At 40.5% G+C, this 18,001-nt stretch overlaps 1 protein-coding gene across 1 annotated transcript in view; it reads right to left on the reverse strand.

The window, feature by feature from the left end:
* Positions 1-18,001, reverse strand: part of CHURC1 (churchill domain containing 1) — a 578,504-nt gene that overhangs the window by 170,727 nt on the left and 389,776 nt on the right. The window contains exon 3 of the mRNA XM_044073776.1: positions 3,593-3,663. Within this exon, the coding sequence (XP_043929711.1) occupies positions 3,593-3,663 (71 nt within the window). The remainder of the gene's footprint in view (positions 1-3,592; positions 3,664-18,001) is intronic.

Below are 18,001 nucleotides of genomic sequence, written 5' to 3' on the forward strand. Positions count from 1 at the left end.
GAATGAAGGCGAGATTGACAACTTAACATCTTGCTATTGTGCCTCTCCCCATTGATTGTGTGGCACGTCTGGCATACCTTTTGCTCTTGGCAGGGTGTGAAAGTGGAACCTGTAGCCTTCAGACACTATGTTCAAGACCCATTTGTCCTGAGTAATCAGGTGCCAATTTGGTGAAAAAAGTGCTAGTTTTCCCCCTAAGGGGGCTGCCAAAAGATAAGTGCTTGGTTCTGGCAGAGGAAAGTCATTGGGACCGTTTCCTGTATGGTTGTGATTTGTCCTCTCCGCTTTTGGAGGTAGTAGCACCCCCTTGTTTAGGCCTGTATGAGCCTTGGGGCTGGTTCTGCCTCTGGGGCATCTGTATCTGCCTCTTTGTGGCCCGTCAGACAATGGAAAGGACCAATTCTTTGTAGGCCAGTTCCTGCTAAATCTGGGTGGCTGTACCTGTAGGAAATCCTTAACTGTCTGCATGGATTTCACTTTATCCTCCATTTTCTTCAACACCTCTTATGCTTTAACACCAAAGTATCATGCTGTAATGGAGCATCCAACAATTTTGCTTTAACATGATCAGGCAGATTCTGTTCCTTTAACCAAGCATGCCTTCTAATGACAGAACCCGTAACTGTGGCCCTGCATGAGGCCACCAGTGAATCAAAACCACATTGCAAAGTATGCTTTCCCACTTGTTCAGCTGCATGCAATAAATCCAGCATTTCGTTGTTATCAGAACATTCAGAAGTTGTCAACATTTTCTGTTTAAGCAGTGACATTAAATATTGCTGATATTTAAGCATATGGAACTGACAATTTAAAGCCCTTACAGCCAAGGTAGCAGAAGTGTAAATTTTTCCCCCATCTTTCCAGTGCCCTAGAATCCCTGTCAGAGGGGACAGGGTTTTTTTGCAGTGGAAGCCTTGACCCCTTTGGGACTCAGATATAGTTTCTGGGTCTGCAGCAGGGTTTTTATATATAAATTTATGAGAGTCTGGAACCCTGTAATATCTGTCTGGCTTGGCAGGAGCAGGGGGTAAAGAGTCAGGAGACAGGCCGGACTCTGAAAATACATCATCTACAATGTCTAGAACAGGTGGAATAGCAAGAGGTCTGTGCTGAGGTAGTAATAGAAAATCTCTGAGCCTTTTCTTAGATTCTGAATAATCTTGGCTCTCCCAGTGAAAATGCTCCCTCATGGTATGCAGGGTTTCCACAAAAGAATAATCCTCAGGAGGAGAGGCTGAAGGAATAGATTCTTCAGCATCAGAATCCTCATAGGGAGGAAAAGAGTATCCCTGTTCAGAAGAGGAGTCAGAGGAAATAGAAACCTGATCTGAGGAGTCATATTCTGTCTCTTGCCTAGGCCTCTTATCAGGAGAGGGATGGGAACCCTTGATCAAAGTAATTACGTCTTAGGCCATTTTAAGCATCTGTTTCTTAGGCATGGAAGTCTGTCCAGGAGAATGCTTTATTTGTTTCTTTGTCTTTAGAGCTGTTTTTAGTCTTTGAAGCTGAGGTAGGCTTGACATATAATTGTGTAGGTCTGAAAACACCCTCAGAAGCTGATGCCTGCTCAGCAGCTCCGGACCCATCTGAGGGAATAGTTTACGAGGGTCCAATACCTTGAGTATCCTGAGGCCTAGTCAGCTCCATGTGGAAGTCGGTAGCAGCCTGTGGCTCTGAGGTAGTGGGCATCCGGGGCTGCAAAAGCACCTCACTGAGAACTGGCGACTGGCCTAGAGGGGGCCTCGTTGTCAGTTTTGGACCTTGGATGCCTGTCCTTTTCCTTGCATTTTTTGTAGACTCCGGTCGTCGGCTGTTCCGACGGCATTATATAATTAAACCTTCAGCCAAAGTAATGAAAGGCAAAATCATACCGCCGCTTAATAGTGTGTTGGTTAAATCTAGCACAAAACAGACAGCTAGCAACGTCATGATCAGGGCCTAGGCAAGGACTACAGTAAGAATGAAAATCCTTATGAGGTATTTGCTTCCCACAAGAAATACAATTGTTAACTTTTTCTGACATCGGTCTGGAGCAAGAAAAAAAGTTTCCCCAACGGGGTACTTAGCTTTAATGAAGACTTCCGATCTGAAATTCGATTTTGAAACTCTCAGAAGTCGGCCGACCGGCACTTGCGAACTGCTTTTGCTTCGGGCACCGTGCGGCAAGAAAGACTAAAGAAAATGGCATCGGCTGCATCTTTTATACCCCTGGCGCACTGACGTCATGGAAGAGGCGACAGCAACCATCGCCGAACCAAGACTTTGGAATTCAGGCCGAATGCGGGTAGCCTGCCAGCAGGATAACCCAAGAGTAATGACTGCAACAGTGAAACACGATGAACATCACTGCATTACAAATAACCCAGTGAAAGCCAACTAATACTTCAGTGGGAAAGTCAAAATGGGAAGAAAAGCGAACCCATTTTTCTGGGTGGAGAGATATAAAGCCTTGATGTTTGTTTGTGTCTTTCGGCTTTTCCCAGTTAGGGGTCGCCACAGCGGAACTCCGGTCCGCTAATGATTGGTAGTAGATTTTTACGTACTGTCTTGCCGGGCCTAATGCACAACCTTCAGCGAAGGAATGCCCATTCACGGATGTCATTACACAGAAGACGCTCTGAGAATCAAACAGGCAACATCTAACTGTGAGGCGACAACGCTACCGAAGCACCACCACCGCAGTAGATATAAAGCCTTGATGATGACCCAAATTTATGTATTGGGTCAGGTGCTAGAAGAGAAAGGTACAGAATCACCCAGTCCTTGGGGGGGGGGGGACTCCAGCAGCCACTGAAATTAATGGGCTCAAGTCTGACTGAGGTGGGGGGCACAATGGCTGACAGGCACTACTGCTCTTCCGATATAATTCACAATTACACAAATCAATAGAAGCAAGTAAAAATGTTACTTACAAACTGTTTTTCTTCCTTGGTATGCTGTTTCACCTCTGCTTCCTGTACTTACAACAAATACAAGTCTCTTAATGACTCATCAGATGCTATAAAGTCGGATGACCAGAAGAAAGACTCCGAGTGTGCTACACTGTAGACAATGTCCATTGCCCACTTTAAAGTAGGACTCAGAGGCTACAAGGCAGGAAATATTATGTATTGAAGCTGACCAGCTCCAGTCCTTCACAGTTTCACAATTTCCTGCCACACTAGTGCATTTATATGCAGAGCTATATGTTCGGACATTACACAGGACTACTATCCTTCGTCAGCTGACAACTAATTTATGCATCTTCTAAGCAACTACTTGATGCAATCAGTGCTACCATAAATGATGCAACTGTCTCCTAAAATATTCACTCTAAATTTGCTGACACCCAGAAGCAGGTATGCTCTCCCAAACCCAGTTAAACATTTGCCATACAGGTAGTGAGAAGAAGGTTTCTTAGACATTTTTCAGCTACAACCAGGAATATACAGCTCAATGCTTCTTCAAACCTTAATGCCAAATGTCAGGCCATCCCTTCATTCTCTAACACATGACAAACATTGCTAAAAAACTTACTGTCATATAGCAAAAGGACTTGGAAAGAAGTTTTTACATAGCAAATGGACTAGTAAAGAACTTTTTTGTTATTTACCTGGTAGTCATCCACCACTGTAAATGTGTACTCATGGCTTGCAATGACATGGTGACAGTTCTTGCATACATCTAATAAATTAAAAGAAACACAAATTTTTGACAATCAGTATTTGCAAATTTAGAAAAAAAAGACTACTAAACTATCAAGTACAACTCATTTTTATTCCAATAAACAAGGTCTTGCGTAATCTGTTAACTATATGCACATACAAAACAGAATTTCCTTCGCATTTGTGAAAAGAAGTTCAGGCAAGATTACTGCAGTTATTTTCTAAAGAAACATTTTACATGTTAACATTACAAAAATTCTAATACAATCCTTTTATTCTGATTGACACTACCAAAAGCAAACCAAGGGCTCAAGTTCCATTACTACTGTTACCACTCCACTACTGAGTGCACTGTCAAAGTTCATGGTAAATGATGACCAATGCATCTTTCAAGACTCCTAAGCAATTATTCTTGCAATTATTCTTGCTGTAAAACTATCTGCTACAGCCCTAACACTTAGTCATGCTCCCATCCCTACCACCAGTTACAACAGCCTGGAAGTGGTCACAGATTTCCTGAGGTCTGTTTAGGATTAAAAGGAAGGGTATCCACAAGTCCGTTCTCTTTCTCAGTGAAAGCATGTAAGATGAAGAATTGTATGCCTGATACTTGGAGACTTAAGATTATGGTATGTGGCTAAGGAGGGAAGAGCAGATGTGACAGATGTACAGTATTCAGAAGTAAAATGAGGAGTGCTATCACTTCCATGATAAATGCATAAACAATCTCTATGAGAGGAGAGGAAAAAAAAAACAGGAGGTTGACCTCCCATATATGATGAAGGATTCTAAGGAAAAGTCACCTAGCTTCTTCTCTCCAGACACAAACATAGACCCCCTGTTTTAAATCATCTCATACTCCGAAGGTGCTTTCAAGCCTTTAATCTGTGTGTTAAGCAAGAAAAGCACAGTGGAGATGCTAAATTACAGATTGGAAAACTAGGAATAAAATGATCACTTTTACTGGCGGATGAAGGCTAAACCACTAAAAGTGAGAGTGTACTATATGGTTAAAAGTCTCTCTTCAGAAAAAAAAAAGACTGTCCAGAAGTTCCAATAGCAATCACAGGGTTGTGCTCCATATAACATTAAAAAAAACGGTAAATCTAATATCTTTGATAGAAGTAATGTCAGTATTTCTTCAGAAGAGGATAATGTTCAAAAGGCATTTTTACAGAAGACATGCAATTTGACAAACAGGTTCTTGCTGAAATTGGAAATGGCACATTCCAGGTCGTCTGTTTGTCTTTTATTTGGAAATATTTTTGCTCTGATCCATCTCCTAACCATCACTCCCCATCTGCCCAACTGACCCATTTGTTTCCCCTTGGAGAGAGCCCTATGTCTCATTTGTTCCTTGAGGGCAATGGACTATCAGACCAGATGCAAAGCCATCATTCAATTGGGGGACTAGGGTTTTTTTTTTACTTTGAGGAAGTAGCCCCATTATGTATGTTCTGCAACCTGCTAAAGGGTGAGTGTAAAATGTGAATCAGCAAGGGTGCATTACTTCAGCAAGTGACAAAACCCCCCACAAGACTGTCCTGCCCCCCCCAAACTTAAGGCTCCTGGGTGGTCTTTGGTCTTCCCCAAGGATTCCAACACCAGACAATGTTCCCCTAGGCATGTGGCCCACACCATTGCTCCTCAAAAATAAGTAAGCCAGCTAAGTAGTGCCACTCCTCTAGATTTTGTGTCAGTTCCAAAAGGTGTCCAAGCTGCCAATCAAACTAAAGTCACCCGGAGTGAGCATCACCTGACTAACTCACCAACAAAATTCTGTCTTCTGGCTGGAAAAAGTGGTATCAATTGGTGGAAAGGGTGGTAGCCTTGCTGCCAATGACGTTTTAGATATCACTGGATGTTTATCACCTACAACTTGGCCAGGGGGCACCACTGCAAATATGCTGAGCAAGGCTCTGAGCATCAAATCTTATTTTTTTGAGGAAGGTTCACAAACAGTATCTTCAATTGCTGCTCTTCTCTTCTGTGTAGGACGATGCGTCTTTTTCTTCATGTCCAGGTGTTTCCTTAGAATGAGCATGGATCTCTCCAGGTTCAAGCTGAATTTTGGAAGGCTTAGACAAAAGAATGGGTTGATGAGGTAGTTCATTTTAAGATCAGTGAGCTGCTCAAGTCTTTCACTGAAAGGGCTTGTATGAGGTAGCCATCTAGATGACGGAAATGTAGGCACCCTCGGTCCTGAAGAAAGGTGAGCACTAGGACCAGGCACTTACTAAACAGAAAAACAGTGGAGAAGACAGGAAATGTGGGCCAGGGAGAGAGAGTCAACAGGAAATGCCTCTCACCTCCTGAATCTCAGAAAACACCAGTGATCTTTCTGAATGGCGATATGAAGGCTGACATCCTTCGGGTCCCGTGTAAACAACAGGGCTCTAGGGGAAAGGAATAGGAGGAAGACCTAAAGGGTAAACATTATTGATTTAATAATTCCTAGAATTTTGTTAAATTTGGACACCTCCATAAACTGGTTGCAATGGTCTGTCCTCCCTGAAGCTGAGTAAATCCTTTTTCTTTCTTCTCTTGGGGTGGGATTCCTTTCACAGCAATGCAAGCAGTCAACTGCTGGAGGACTTTTAGGGTTAAAACAGTAAGACATAATGGAGGCATACCTATACAAAAGGTAGAATGGCTCTGAATTGTAACTTGTACCTCTAGGAGATTATATGCCTCACTTATATATCTGATGTAAGGTGAAACCAAGGGTCTTCAACATAGGCCAGCCTGCCACCGAATCATACCCTGCCACTGTCTGTAATTTTGGATTAACATTTGCTTCTAAAACTGGAAGGTTCTGAAGAGAAAAAAAAAAAAGTAAAAAGGCCATACAGAAAAGACACACAAGGAAAAAGAGCCTGGTAAACCAACTTCTTCTGAGAGAGTTCCACAATTTTGTCTATGTGTTCTTTTTTTCTGCATAACTTTTTTTTTAAGAGAAATGTTTTCAGAGAGTGGTCAATCTTGCCACATATGCTGTACTGACAAGCCCATAAAAAGGGCAAAATATGTCATGTCTACTGTTAGTAGGGGTTGACTTTATTGGCCTGAATGTTTAATAATGACTTATAAAAAAAGTTAGTGGGCATTTAGAAGCCATGGAGCCGAACACTTGTATGGCCTTAAGGGGTCATTTGCATATTTTCCCATGTGGCTCATTCACAGGAGGTTTAAAGTATTACATACCGAAGTTCCTGGTTTACCACTATCTTTATAATCCTCCACCTTTTTGCAAGAAACTTTGTAGTCTGTAAATATTGATAATCATTAGTTACAGCTTCTTTTACTTCAGAATAAAGTATTAATTCACAGTCTCTTTTTATCAAATGTCTAAGTTACTAGTACTAGCATTTAAAAAGTGCCCTGACAAGAGTCTTTTCTCCCAAAATATTTTGTTTCGTCCTTAACGCTGGAGGAAAAAGGTTGAGATCTATGTAAATATGGAACTTCATGCAAAGGAGAACATTGAAAATGTAAATGAAGGAGCCCAAAATATTAGAACAATTCAGAAACATACAGAAAAGCAGCACAGTGCAGAGCATTTAACCATTTTGAATGTCAAGATTTGTGGTGTGAATGACAGGAGTTCTAGGAATGGCAGCATGTGCCCGCAGCCAGCACTGGAGAGAGTACTTGTAATGCTGCCATGCTATAGGAGGTACAGGCAGTTCCTGACTTACCACCCGATAAAACAAACACTGGACCATTTCTGAGTGGACAAGGATACTGTAAGGGGTCAACAAGTGAAATGTGAGGAATGTGAATTGCCTAAAGGGAGCTTAGAACGAACTATGGGAAATGGCTAGGGTAGACTATGCTACAACATGTGGAGGAAGTCAAAACTGATTAATATGGATCAGTGTGGTTTTGTGGACGCAAGGCAAACATTCGAAAACATTAACAGAACAATGCTAATCCAGAGAGAAGAACACAAGAAAATACCACTGCTGTTAGTGTATCTTGATGCAGAGAAAGCATTTGCTAGTGTCAGCTGGAATTGAGTAGGGCTTACAGTCAATGAATAATAGGATTAATTAGGAGGAATATGAAAACCTGAGGCAAAAATTAAAGTGGGAGGCTTCCTCTCCAACAAGTTGCCTTTGAACAGAGGAACCAGGCAGGGTGTCCTCTTTTTCCTTTGCTATATGCTTTACATTTACAGCCACTGGCAAAGAAAATAAGGGACTCACAAATTCAAGGATATGGCTGGCATGGTAATCAAGACAAGACAGCTTTACTTGCAAATTATATTATATTGTACTTGATAAATCCAGAAAAAAGGACATTTCAGTGTTGTGGACAGAGGCTTTAGAGGTAAACTATGCAGCATGTGTGAATCGGTTCAGCAATACCCACTTTTATGGGGACATGATAATAAGATGAAGCATTTGGGTGTAAGGATTAAAAAGGATTCTATAATGGCAGCTAACGATTATGTGGGAAGAGATTAGTTCTATATAAAAGTCAGGCATATTTGTATCAACCAGAGAAATTGTGGACTATACTTAATAAATAGTTAAATGCATTTATTTGGGAGGGGAAGAGGGCAAGAAGGCAAGAGTTAAGTGGGATAAATTGATCCTTCACACAGATTAAGGTAGAATGAAAAATAAAAGGCAGTTGTTGCAAGACAAAAGTGACGCTTGGTAGGTGGTAAATCCTTTATAAGCAGAAAACTCCAAATCTAGAATAATACAGACAATATTCATCCAAGATAAAACAGTGCAAGCAAACACAGCAGTATGTTTGACTAAGCATTAGAAACACAGGGCTGTTATACCCAGCTGATGTCCATTATCATTAGGGTCACTGCAAAAATATTCCAAACAACAAACTAAAACAATGAGTGAGAAGGTCACTGAAAAACCAATCAGTAAAAACAAAGTCAAACACTCGGCTTGTGCTGTGCTGATGAGGTCATAAGGCCAAAATATGCATATCCACAGCTAGTGGGGTTTGGCTTTACTGGCCTGAAATTGTCCACTAAAACGACGAAACAAGTCATGGGCATTCAGAATGGTCAATTAGCTGAAACACCTGATGTTCATAAGGATCATTTGTATATGTCCCATGTGCCTCTGATACAAGAGGTTTGGGAGATCACTTATTGGAAATTCTAGCTTTGCTGGAGTTTTCATTTTGTTATTACAGAACAATACATGCAAGAACAATGTTTGGGAGGAGTATAACTGAACTGAGCAATTTATGCAATGCTGAGGTAAATAATTGCTAAAAAGAAAGAAAATTATACATATATTATATACCTTTATGTGTGTATATATTTCATGTACAATATATGAATTTAATACAGTTTGTTTCTATTAATGCATGTACACCTACATCTTAAGTGATAATTTTATAAAAATACTTAAACACGTGGAGCATACTGCTCAACCTGGAAACATCAAAAATCTGGACAAAGGTCCATGAAAAGTAGGTACAACTAGCCAAAAATCTTGACAATGCTTAACATAAAACTTGCGTGTATAATAATGTAACCTCAACCACTCCAAGGGAATTGTGGGATACCAACATTCAAACGTGACTTGAAAACCAGAAAACATAAGCAGAAGTTGCAGAACAAATAGTATTTTCTTTATATTAACATATGAACTTGTAGAAAACTTAGAACTTGTATAAAATTAAAATGCAGTTTTCTTGCTTGACATTGACTACATTCTAGTCTGTAATGCTGGCTGCTTGGCAGTAAATGTACCACTGAGATTTCTACAGTCATATATGAAAACTCCCTGATTTACCTTCCTTCAACACTGGCTCTATATTACCTGGTTTTTTTTTTTGTTTTTTTTTAATCATCTGGTATAATGTCAATAATGGCAGAATTATTTGCTAAAGTTTCTTTAATTTGTAAACAGTTTGAACACTTGGAAGAGAGGCTAGGCAGTGCCACTGCCAGTGGCACAATGATTTACATTTTTTTTTGTTTTCAATTTATTCTCCAAGTTCAATAAAACGTCACTTACCTTGGGGATGAAGTTGAGGTGGAACTAAATGATAATTTCTTCATCCTGGGATCTTATACATGGCACAAGCAGAAACCTATAATTCAAAGTGGGAAAGATGATGACGAAACAGGGGGGAAGCTCAAGAAACAAGAAGAAATGGAGACTTTGGATGTAGAGCCTTAAGAATAGCAATAACTATTCAGAATATTATATTCATAAAGTAGCAGAAAGTATTCTAAGAACTAAGCCAACACAGGAATGGAGAAGAGAGATTCTGCCGTTAGGGATGAGTGCAATTAGGGATACAGACAACAGGCAAGGGGGGGCTGGAATTTATGGGAGAAAACTGGCAAAAGAACCAAGGTATTGGGAGCAAATAATTAGAAAGGGAAAGACATTAGAATGGGAATAGGCCAAGAATTTATTTGGTCTGCAGGCTCGAGACTGCCTTCCCCTATCAAGGATTGATATCAGAGTATAGACAAAGAGAAAGAAATAGGGGGATCCTAAACAAAAGACCAGCACTGGTAGAGTTTTTAGAAGAATCTAGAACAGAAGCTGCTGTTAAAAAAGGAACAATTAGTACAGCATACAAAATATTGCATAATAAGTATCAATCAAAGGAGGTTAGAAAGGATTGGGAAGATAAGCAATTCACAAAGAAACAATGGGGGATATATGAATGTCTCCCAAATATGCAACAAAGTCTAGAAAATTTAGTATCTTTGGTTGGAGGTGTTTACGTAGGTATTTTTATACCCCAAGTAGACTCCAGAGAATTTTTCCTTAAGTAGATAGCAAATGTTGGACGTGTGATGTGGAAGAAAGAGGTAATTAGGAACATATTTTCTGAGAGTATAAGGAGTTGGCAGACTTGACTCCCTGCAGGCTGCTATGTCAGAGATACCAGGTGAGTAAACTGGTGTAACTAAGGAAATTAATTTTGAGCTATGACAAGGAATCAGAATTGCCTAGACATAGTAAGGCCTTGTTGAGTCTAATTATAGTGGCTGCCAAAAAAAACTATTACTAGAAAATGGAAATCAAAGTCTAAACTAACTTTACTAGAAGTAGTGAATATAGTAAAATAAATAAATAAAACAACTTAAGTTGGGATCTTCAAAAAAAGTAGGAGCAAATTACACAGGAAAAATGGGGATTTTGGGAACAATACATGCAGAGAGGGAACAAGGTTTAAAAGAAGGCAGGATTTGAATGAGCTTTGTAATATCTGATTGACAAAGACTGGACAGATTATAAGTGATGTATAACGTTTGCAAATAGAATTACGTCAATATGGTTTGTGATGTACAATGTTTGCAGCTAAACACGTCAATATGGTTTGTTTTCATTTATATAAATGAATGATTACCTATGTCATATGTAATAATTTAATAAAGATATTTGTTAGAAAAAAAAAATGTCCTCATCCTGCTGACAGATTGTGTCAATCTTTCTGTGGAGTGGAGGACTGCTGGCTTTGTGATCAGCGGATGATGTGGATCCAATCACTCTACCATCAACTGCAACTGAATTCTCCGTGTGCAAATTTGCAAAATGTGTGTGTTCTGTGTGAACAGTACAACTGTACACTGGTCACAGTTCCAGAGTGAGTGACAGAAAGCAGTACAAAAAGACAAGTACAACTGTCGGAGCCAACTTAGCCAAGGCAAGCCTGCAATAAACAAAAGGAAGCACTCGAGACGACTAGTCAATCTGGTTTGCCAGTCGACACTCCACACAGGTGCTGCACATAACACAAGCCAAGTCAAGCTTCAACACGTACTAACTACTACTATTTTTTTTTTCTTTTTGCTTGTACTGTAACTGGACAAAGCACAGTATACTACTTTTAACTACCTCCTCTCAACTTCTTTTCTCCAAGTGACTCTTAAAGCTCCAAAAACTGAAGCTGCTCACTCAACACCGACAAGGCCAGAGACTATGCAACTAGTACTGCCTCACCAGAATGCTCAAAGATTCACCTGCACATCATAGTCTCAGAAGTGATGTCATCATACATGGTCTCGCACGTTGGTGACACAGCAGGATACACTCGTGATGTGTGATGACAGCGCATGAACTAAAAATGAAAACAATATGGAAATCAAATCAGGATTTAAAGAGGCTGCTCAGGAATTCATGGTACCCTAAATATTTGACCCCAAAAAAGGTAAATATCGAGGTATGATGTGGAGTAGAATATATGGTTCTCCAGGACACTAGAGAACAGAACCAACATGGAGGCTTTTTATGAGACAGCACATTTCCCTGAGGCCCTGGGCACTACGCACTGTACTCAACCTGCTTCAGATAGCCAGAGGTACACAAAAACAGGAGGGGCTTCCACTTCCTGAACTGCCACATTGTCTGTAATGTCCCAGGTGTTATTTATAGTGCATATGCATGCACCTAGCCAGTGCAAATTATTCACACATCTACATCAGTGAAGATATGTCAGACAGGGTCATCTGGCTGGGAGGTGACCACACACATACCATGTACACAGGCACCATGCACGCTGGGAGTAGTCCAAAGAAAATACTCAGTCTGTTGCAGGCTATGCTAGACATGCCCTAAAGTTCTGATAAAAGACTCTGATATGAATTCCTCAGACCATGCATGTCTACATGTCCTACAATACAGACCCTGCAGAAACCTGAAACATGGTGCACTGGGCATTAGGACTAATGAATGGACATTCATGTTTAGACACCTCCAGATGGAATTTTTAATATCCTCTGGATGCATGCAGCCTGTTGCTTCTGACATGCTCATCTACATGACATTGCATAAACAACTGAAGTGAAGTGACAGAAGAACATCATGGCAGGACCTGCCATGCAAGGTGCAGCAATAGAATAGGCAGGAGCAGAGTCTCAAATGAGACAGGGGTGGGTGCAACACACTGCAGCAATAACAAAGAGGAGGTAACTGGCCCAAAACTATGGGTCATGTCAAATGAAATGATGCATGCACCATCACATCCAAGATATGCAGAGCAGCACAAGAACTGGCCACACTATACATTAGACATTACCATACCCACAAAGATTAGGGGATGGGCACTGCACAGGTGGAGGGAACACAATGACTGAATTACAAGACTATGCCAGTACACCTGAGGAGATTTCCCACATGCTAAGTCTAATGAGCAATACTGACCATGACCTGGATGCTTATGATAAAAAGTGATAGGGTGTGTGCCCACAGGCATGTCCTACTGTAAGCCATGCGGCATATCCACTATCTTCACACTAATGTGCATAGCAGCTGTTTATGCCTGGATCACTGATCTGCACATCTCCTGGTGGATTCAGTGTTATTCACATACAAGAGATAGTGCTAGAGTTATGACAACACTGTCCTCTCCCCTTATAACAGGCATGCACACAACAGAAGCAGTGTGCACATCAGATGTTGTGTGGGTAGGGGATATAAGCATAGCCTGTGTGGGTCTCGGGTACAGGATGCCTTGTGCTCAGCCACTACCTCTATACAGGCTTTTGTACTACTGAATAAATGCGATCCACCCACTGCAGTGTTGCAACAACGTCACTATCATTACAAAGTGCAAGCTAGATGTTGCCATCACCAAAAGTTACATGTGCTTTGCTGACATCAGCCCAGTGTCCAGTTGCGCTGGACCTTTCACCAGTAGAACCTGTAAAACGATGAAAGAATTACACAATCATCAGCCCATGCCATTTATGGCTCCATATTCCCATGTGGCATGTATACTGGTACACATAGAAACAGTGCCATAAAACTTGTTGGAAGACTTAACTTGTTTTTGCAGGATGTTGCACTTGCAGCTAGAGGTACCTGGAAGGACAGAGAAGCACGTGGGCCACAATCAAACCCCTCTCTTCAGTCATGCAGTGGAATGCTAGAGAGTACTGTAATGGAATTTACTAACCTGGTGCTTCTCCTATTAGCAAACAGGTGGTTACTGCAAGTTCTATTCTCATATCCAAGCTACCCCTAGGTATGAGGGGCTTATTCCCCTGGGTGAAGCAACACCAAAATCTCCTTGACCACTATCGGCTACTGCTATGTTGGTGGTCCCACTCTAATGGCAAACTTGTTTGACACAGTATCTTGTGTCCTTTCCTCTGCATGGAGCAACATATCAGTAATCTTCCACTGCACTCACTGTAGGGACCTATTATGGCTGTCCACAGCAAAAAAAAAAAAAAAATATGGAGCAGTCCCAGCAAAGCCTGGTCCTGATGCCTCTTGTTTGCAACACCTTTGACCAGGAAGCACATGCCATATGTGGAGGGGGGGCCTGCAGCATCAATTCATTCCCCTGGCTATTGAACATGCAAGGCATTGCCTCCCTTGGGTGGCTACATCAGTATATGTACACTTAATGACAAAATGCCCCATTCACTGAGTGTATATGCAACACTGTGGTACACATGATTAAGACCATGGCCTCCTCCAACGTACGGACCTTGTTAACAACCAAAGTTACTGCTATGCATACCCGCAACCTCCCCCAATATGATATTCTACCCATACCCTGACATATGCACCTGAAACCCCAAACAACATATGGTCGTGCAGTATCTTATGTTCACAGCTTGCTGCTCCCCACACAAACACACACCAATATGAAATCCAAGGCTGATGGTCCCCGTTGCAAATACAAGAGATGTATCTCAATTTTTCTGACTAACATCAAAGGGTCTTCAGTTGTGGAGAAGGTACTTCACTGGACTTCTTCCTTAACTCTAATACTCATCAACAGATATTTTATTCAAATTCCTCTATACTTCTGTAATGTGGTTGTAAACAGTATTGGGCAAGATGATGGTAGACCTTTATACTTGTGCTACCAGCCGGCCGCCAGCATGGAGGTTATGCAAATAAAGTCGCACAGTACTCATTGTTTATGAAACGTTTCCTAAAAAACATAGCTAGGGTGGACCAAAGGTGTTGGGTGATGTGATCATGAGCAAAAAGAATGGATTCTTTGCCCCTCACGTCGATGTGAGGGTCATACAGAGTTAACGTGTGCTCCTTCTCCTTAAGAAAGGAGACAGGCTCGCCAAATTGGAGAAGGGACTTTTTTTTTCACTTCTCATGTCAATGTGAGGACATTACAGAGGTGACATGATGCTTCAGGGCCAGAATGGAGGAACGTTTTTTTTTGCTCCTCACCTTGGTGTTAAGTGCCAGACAGAGGCATTTAGAAAAAAAATGCTTAACTGCGAAAATATGAGCTAGTTGCTACAAGCCTAATTTAGCCAGTCAAATACTCACACACATTCATTGCTAAGAAGTTGAAGTAGCTCTTTTCTGAATGTACTCAATTCCTGTTGTTTTCAGATATTTTGAGGTATTGTCTATGCTGCAGATGCAAGTTTTGAAAAGGTTTTTTCACCCACTGCCTAACTGAAATGGGATCTTGACAAACAGCATTGTCTATAGAAAGATACAGAGAATAATTTATCTACCTGTGTTGTTGTTCATCCTGTAGAGGAGGGGCAGTATGAGCAGAGAATTTGTCTGAATATCAATTAGCTGGGTAGGGGAGTGGCCCTAAAAGTTACTGTTAGCATTTTGGATTTTTTCAGAAAGATATAATGAGGTTTTCTGGGTCCACCCACTGTTATTAATAGTCAGATCCTGCTTGCAGTCACTTGCAGAGTGTGTGTGTGTGTGTGTGTGTGTGTGTGTGTGTGTGTGTGTGTGTGTGTGTGTGTGTTCTGTGCGGACTTTAGAGCAAATAATAATAGTGTTCTGTTTTGTTAATTATCATTTGTAATGCTAGAGCTTTCCTAGAATCTCTTTGGAGTAGATAAAATTATTTGCATGCTAGCCTAAGTTGACAGAGTGTTACTTTTACAATGTAGTACACATGTGGAGCAAAGGTGAGCTTTTGGGGAAAAGTTCTACTGCAGTATCTTTGCTCAGTGACTTTAGTTAGTGGGTTTCCTTTAGGGTCAATAATGTTTAATATGGGACTGGATTTGAGCTTTTGGTGTGTCCCAAACAACACAGTAGTTGATTTCTTACAGTTTAATACAACCTGCATATTAGAAAGGCAATTCTATAGTAAGGTGAACACTTTTTGCAGCCTTTCTCGTAATTTGTGGTGAGACGTATCTGACTACAGTATGATGGCACCTTTGTAAAACATATAGTTTAGGGCCAATATATCAAAAGGTAGGTCATTAATGAAGAGTAGTGGACTCAGGACTGAACCTTGAGATACTCCTGCTGAAAAGGCTTCATTGTTGGATACACTGAGTCTGTGTGTAACTGTAAAAGTCCTTTTAGTTATATATGATGTGACCCTATGCAATTCACTGTCACACCAAAGTTGGTTAGTGTTTTAAGTACAATGATGTGGCTGACAAGTCTACAAAGCACACTCTAGGTTGATAATGAGAGCACCTGTTAAGTGACCTTTTTCGAAAGCCTCAAGTACAAAGTTAGTTACAGTGAACAGTGCTGTTTGTGTGCTATATTTATTACAAAAATCATGTTATCCATTAGCTAAATGGTCATACTGCTTTGATACATGTTCTCTTAGTTGCATATACAAAAGTTTTTCCATTACCTTAGCTAGAGTACAAAGAATTGAGATTAGTCTGACAGCGTGAACATTTTTTAACTAAGGGAACTGGGAATTTGGTAGTGTGTTTCCAGGAATACATTTTATTTATTTATTTAACATTTGTTGACCGGGAATGTCCGACTAGGTTCCACAGAGCCTGTTTTCAGCGGAGGCCCGGGGAGAAATGCTACATAGTTTGCAGATGTGTTTTGCCTCCATTTGGATAAACTATGGATGCAGTGCAGTGAGTTGTGATAACTTATTCAGGTCTACAGTTTCAAGCTTCCTCAATACGTTTAGAGGATATACCCTGAAGTAGAATGCTGTGAAGCACAAATGGAATATATTTTGTCTGCTTCAGTGGTATTTGTTGCCTGTGGTTGGGTGAATTGTGAGTAGTGAAAGCAACAAATGAAGACCCTTTCACAAATACTACCAAGTCTCACAAATATTACAGCTCCAAACTGGGGAACGAAGATTCTGGGTCCTTTCCATGCTACACAATCAGTCCATCTATACTACAGCTCGTCTCCCATTTCAAAAACATTTCTGGTATAAAGTTATTTCTATAATGGCATCAAATTTCTGTCTTTACATTCAACATCAGCAACTGCACTCCTTGCCGCATATAATGCTGAAATATGTCTTCCACTGCTATGCTCTTTGTGGTTTCTTCTACAGCAGGCAACTTATCAATCAGAACAGAGAGAGGATGTAGTTCTGATGGACTGCAGACAATCTGCACAGTATTTTTTTTTGCCAGACCACAATCTAATGCCATTTCCCAATCACATCTACTACTAGTATTTACTTTTACTATAATTTCAGTTAGTTACTGAATGCAACTTTCTAACAGCCCATTAGTCCAAGGACTACATGTTACTGTGGTCATGGTTCCAATACTGAAGTTCTCTGTCTTATCTCTGACTACATCATAATAGAATTCTCCACAACTTTCAAAAAATAAATCCTGAGATGGACCAGGTTTCTTTATCCAACAATGAATAAACTGATTTAAATGTCAGACTATCTTTTTGTATTCATAATGCATATGGCACTGAAACATGTATGTAAATTGATGACATGAAGGTAGCAGATGCCAAGTTCAAGTCCACAGTAAATTCCTCATTGTACTCACAGGCATGCCATCAATGGGACTAGACCTGGGTTTGCTACACTTCTGGTAAACCTCACAACTGCCAATAAGCTATTTCAATAGATAAATACATTCAGAGTCCTTGTTTTTGGAGTTACAAAAGCCACTGCTATAGACTACACATAGAAGCATGTTCAAACTGAAGACACAGTTTCTTTAAAAGTTCTTTTTTTCTGAAGGGGCAGAGTTCCAGCATGCAGTTGACCATCAGATAACATCTTTCTTAAATTATCATTTAAGACACAGGCAAACATACATTAACAGAAAATGACCCATATTAACATTTTCCTCATTTACATATATTATAAATCTTTTCTTCCTATCATCAGTCCAACATTACATAAACTGAATTCTTGCCTTTCGTCACTCGTCCTGAACATTACCCTGCTTGTATTGATACCACAATTTCCATTTATCTATATTTAAATTGCTCCTTTCCCTTTCTAAATGTCCCTCATCCAGTTCTTCTATTTCTTTTATAATATGCAATACTTCAAATACAGATGGTTTAGACTTGGCTTTCCATTTTCTAGAAATTGCTTTTTTGGCATCAACAGAATTAAACTCAAGCTGTTGAAAGCTGCAGAGAGACTGGCCTTCTGCCTGCTGTGATACTGGAAAAAGAGAAGTGTTTATTTTCAATCAT

The sequence above is a fragment of the Protopterus annectens genome, chromosome 6.part0 (assembly GCF_019279795.1).
Source record: "Protopterus annectens isolate FY-2018-M chromosome 6.part0, PAN1.0, whole genome shotgun sequence".
In the NCBI taxonomy this organism is placed as follows: domain Eukaryota; kingdom Metazoa; phylum Chordata; order Ceratodontiformes; family Protopteridae; genus Protopterus; species Protopterus annectens.